Genomic DNA, 5,203 nt, shown 5'->3' with positions numbered 1-5,203 from the left:
TTATCTCACGGTATTTTGTGAAAAAGAATGGGAATTTGTGGCAGGAAGAGATTTGGACAAATCCTCTTAAGGAAACTGGTCAAGATAAATTGCTGGAAATAATTTTTAACTTTCTGTAAAATGTAGGGCGTAAAATACATACCGGAGACAGACTTTCTCAACAACTATGTAAGATGAGAGGCGAAATTTACATTTTAAAAGGAACATACTTATCGTAAAATAAGTATCATTACATTCAGGGTTCATACATTGTGGGAAAAGAGATTTTGTATCTGTTTTAGCGGTGTGATAAAATTAAGCGGGTGCAAAAAGCGGCAGCGTTGAGCAAGCACTCACCTTTGTTTTAATGGATCCCAGCAATGCATTGGCGTCTCGGTAGCGGTAGTTGGTCTGTGGTAGCAAAGATGCGATAGGAGCAGCACATTAACATAAACTTTCTTTCAAACGTCAAAACATAATAATAATGTCCCACTATGTCGACCGAACGACGCAAGCCCCCTCCCTGGCCGCGAGTATCAAGCTCAACGTGTTCACACAACATTCAAACTAAATACTTAATATTCAAACAAATTGAAATAAATTCCCTTGCTGTTTCTAATAATTAAACAAAAATAAATAAAAATATTGTTTGGCATAACAACAAAAATTAAATATATTGGGAAGACCAAACATTCTCCCCGCTCAAAATTATAATATAATTTTAATAAGTTTTACACAATCAATCAGGCATTGGTAATGGACACAATTTAATTATTGCTCTTTTTAGCAATCCTTGTGAAGTACGTACATCGGCTACTCGGGCCACATTATCCTTGCCTAAATATAACTTAACAATACGACCCAGGGGCCAGTGCAAGGGTGAAGTATTTTCGTTTTTTATTAAAACAAGATCACCTTCAGAGATTGATTGTGGAGGGTTTAGCCACTTCCCTCTCTGTTGGAGTGTATGTAAGTATTCATTACGCCAACGGCTCCAAAATTGCGTATGAAGTCGTTGTAACAATTGCCATCTATTCAAGGTACTCAACTTAAGATGAGAGAGGTCAGGTTCAGGTAGGCAACTCAAGGGCTCTAAAGTAAGGAAGTGACCAGGAGTCAAAGCTGAAATGTCATTGGGATCATTACTGGCGGGATAGAGCGGTCGAGAATTCAAAACAGCTTCTATTTGCGTTAACAGCGTGTAGAACTCTTCATAGGTTAATATTTGCTCTCCAATAGTTCTGTAAAGATGAGTCTTTACCGATTTATCTCCAGCTTCAGCGAGGCCAGAGAAATGAGGCGAACCGGGAGGGTGAAACCTAAACTCAATATTCTCGGTTTCGGCGGCTTGCTGAAATAGTTGCAGAATTTGACGGTTAGCTCCTACGAAGTTTGTTCCGCAGTCGCAGTGAATGACAGAGCATCTACCTCGACGTGCAATGAAGCGCCTGAGTGAAGCTATGAACGTTTCGCTTGTTAAATCTGACGATAATTCAAGATGGATACACTTTGTCGCGAAACAAACAAAAATGCATATATAACCCTTATAACTTTTGGCGCCTCTATATTTACCCATCGTGATCTTAAATGGACCGGCATAATCCAAACCGACGCAGGAAAATGCCTTTAATTTGGAAACTCTTAACGAAGGGAGATCCCCCATTGGAGGTTCATATGGTTTTGGTGATAATTTCCAACACCTTTGGCACTTAGAAATGACACTTCTAATAGCTCGTTTTGGGACAGGATCCAAAAATTTTGAATTATAAGAAAATGGAGCGTTTGAGCACCAGGATGCATAAAATTCCTATGAAAATCTTCGATAATCAAAACTGTAATACGAGAGTTCCTGGGCAATACAATGGGATGCTTATTTTCAAATCCTAGAGAAGAATGTTTGATTCGGCCCCCAACTCTTAAGATTCCCTGTTCATCGAGAAAGTTTAGTTTTCTTAAAAACCTCGAGGGATAATTCCCATTTTTCAATTTTAATATATCTGTCTCGAATGAAATAGATTGTGCATACTTACACATGACAATAAGAGCTTCCTTACGTTCATAAAATGAGAGAGTCCCAACTCTCCTCTTGTCGTGATAGCGGCAATTGTGAATAAATCGTAGTACATAAGCCAGTATCCTTTTACTTTTCGAAATTGAAGAGTAATTATCCATAATGTCACCAACAAAATTTGGTGTATTTGTGGTCGCAAAGGAAAGGGTTTTCGATTCCAAAATATCAGGATTAATATTTGCGGAAATCGGTACAGTATTTACGGTGGAGTTTGGCCAATCTTTCCTATCCAGATGTAACCATTGCGGTCCATAAAACCACCTCTTCAATTGAAGCAATCCGCGATATTATTCGAGGAATCGACATGAAACCAATGAGAAGGTGCAATTCGTTTCTGGATGTGGGTAATCCTATTACTCACAAAAGCCTTCCATTTATGTGGCGATGATTTAATCCAATTTAAAACTATTGAACTGTCTGTATAAGCATAAATTTCAGAAATTGGTACTTTATCAGCGTAACATTTTAGTACTAGAGACATTAAATTTGAGAGCAGAACGGCTCCTAGTAACTCGAGCCTTGGAATCGAAACGGTTTGAAGCGGGGCCACCTTAGACTTGGCGCAAATTAAATTGGATTTATAAGAAAAATTTGAATATTGAAAGCACAAATAGATTGCGCACGCGTACGCCTTTTCACTGGCGTCTGAGAATCCGTGTATTTCGACGCTAATAATATTATCACCCAGAATGTATCGTGGAATTTTAATTGATTTCAATAACGGCAATTCGGATTTAAATTTGGTCCACTTGTCGGATATCTCTTCAGATAAATTATCATCCCATTGTGCTCCCAAGCTCCACAGTCGTTGCATAAAAATTTTTGCGTATACAGTCACAGGGGTAAGCAGACCTAGAGGGTCAAATATTCGAGCAATATCTGACATAATTGTTCTTTTTGTACAAATTCGAATTGAAGGGTCCACATTATAAGAAAAATAGTCACGAGAGGTTGCCAATTTAGACCCAAAATCTTAATGGGCGAGTCTAGTTGCGTATCAAAATCAAAGGAATCCGTAATTTGGAGATGCGCTTGCGGGAGATCCTTTAATAATAGCGGGTGATTTGAAGACCATTTTCGAAGCTCAAAGTTCGCGGTCTTCAATATGCCTATTAACTGATCGCGTGTTTCAACTGCTGCCTGAATTGAAGAGCATCCAGTGACGATGTCATCCACGTAAATATCATTTTCGAGGACTGTAACTGCAGACGGAAAATTTGAACGCTCATCCTGAGCTAATTGTAAAATCGTCCTATTAGCTAAAAAGGGTGAAACGGATAAGCCGAAAGTAACACGTTTCAGTCGAAAATCACCTACCTCTTCTTGTTGAGAAAATCGCCACAAGATACGTTGATAATCTTGATGTTTGGGGTGTACAGAAATTTGTAAAAACATCTGACGGATGTCTGCAGTGAACACAATGGGATGTAGTCGAAAATTTAGTAAAATTGAGGCGATATCCTTTTGTAATTTGGGCCCAATCAGTAACGTATCATTAAGGGAAACACCTTGCACACTTTTAACTGACGCGTCGAACACTACTCGGAGTTTAGCCGTTGCGTCGTTCTTGAAGACCCCATGATGTGGCAAATAAAATATGTTACTCTTATTTTCTGTGGGAGCATCTACCTTCTCCATATAATTAGAAGTCAAATATTCACGCAAAAAGTTGCGATATTGATCGTAAATTGAGGGTTTACTAATGAGACGACGCTCCAAGGAGTAAAACCGTTTTAAGGCAATATTGCGGGTGTTTTGGAAACAGAATGTGGGTTCAGACTCTTTGAAAGGAAGATTGACGACATACCGACCTTCGTCATCTCTATAATGGGTTGTATTGAATATTTCTTCGCACCGTGAATCCTCCGGTGACCTTAAATGATTTGCGGAAATATCCTCCAACTCCCAAAAGCGTTTTATAGCACTCTCTATTGACAATGAATCACACTGAGGAGAACCCAGGAATAGGCTCAAGGAAGAATCATTCTGTTTCCCGCTAGAAGAACCCAAAACTACAAAGCCAAAAATTGTATTTAGAGCTGACGGAGTTCCTATAACCTTCCCCGGTTTTAATATAAATGGGAAAAGTTCGGCTCCTAAAAGAATATCAACCGCCGCAGGTATATAAAACCTTTCATCTGCGAGTCTTATATTACCTATTAAAATGAGGAAAGTTTTTATAATCTATGAATTGGTGTGGCAAGTCTGAACATAATCTTGGCAAAACGACAGCGTCAACTTTCATAATTGGCCCGGCTTTACCTACTGGTTTAATTTGAAGATTAACACCCCCGCAAGACGTTACTCCCCCCATGTTACTCAAGCCTGAAATGGCAACAGAAAGATTAAACCGCTTCAAACCTAATTTTTTTACACATCTTTGCGAGATATAATTGGCTTGTGATGCGGAATCCAAAAGGATTCGCACCCTTGAAAAGGAATTACAGGAATCAAGCAGCTCCACGATTGCGGTAGAAAGGAAAACATAATTAGAAGAGTGGTTCGTACCTAATAAACATGTTTCGTTGTTTTGATATGAGGAACTGGGCTTGGATTCCACCGTTTCCTTTGATTCGGAAGATGTAGTGATATTTAATTGGCGCGGGGTGTTTTTAAATATATGAAGCAGAGAGTGATGGTTTGCATTGCACGTACGGCAAGTCGATGATGAGCGACATTTTTGAATGTGGTGGGAGCCCAAACAGTTTGTACAAAGCTTGTTTTGTTTTATAGTATGAAGTCTTTCTTGTGGGGTTTTACGTCTAAATTCAGGACACGTGTAAATTAAATGATCCTTAGATTTGCAAATTGAGCAGTTAGATGAATTTTCGGAATTATTTACAAGCAGTGAAGTAGACTGTTTAGCGTTAAAATTCCGTTTGTTAACCTTTGCAGCGGGTTGCATTTGGTTTTGCGACTTCGGATCCCCGATTTCACCGTCATCTAAAGCGTTGCATTTTTTCAGAATAAACTCGACAAGACTGTCGAAAGTGGGCACCGCGTCACCAGCTGTGGGTTGTTCAAATTGAAACTGTGACATGGTATTAAGATCCAAGTGTTTGCGTAACATGTAATATAATAAAAAATCCCATTGCTTAACGGGAAAATGTAAGTTATTCAGAGCGGCGATATTCTCTAAAAACGTATCTAATA

General features: G+C 39.0%; 1 protein-coding gene across 1 annotated transcript; it reads right to left on the bottom strand.

The window, feature by feature from the left end:
* Positions 1–718: 718 nt before the first annotated feature.
* LOC116182630 lies at positions 719–1,642 on the bottom strand. Its single transcript, XM_031503172.1, has one exon. It carries the CDS (start codon positions 1,640–1,642, stop codon positions 719–721), a length of 924 nt encoding a protein of 307 aa, XP_031359032.1.
* Positions 1,643–5,203: the final 3,561 nt, after the last annotated feature.

This window comes from Photinus pyralis, unplaced genomic scaffold, assembly GCF_008802855.1.
Source record: "Photinus pyralis isolate 1611_PpyrPB1 unplaced genomic scaffold, Ppyr1.3 Ppyr1.4_unclustered_Scaffold6413, whole genome shotgun sequence".
Lineage (NCBI taxonomy): Eukaryota > Metazoa > Arthropoda > Insecta > Coleoptera > Lampyridae > Photinus > Photinus pyralis.
This window is presented reverse-complemented; position numbering and strand designations above follow the sequence as displayed.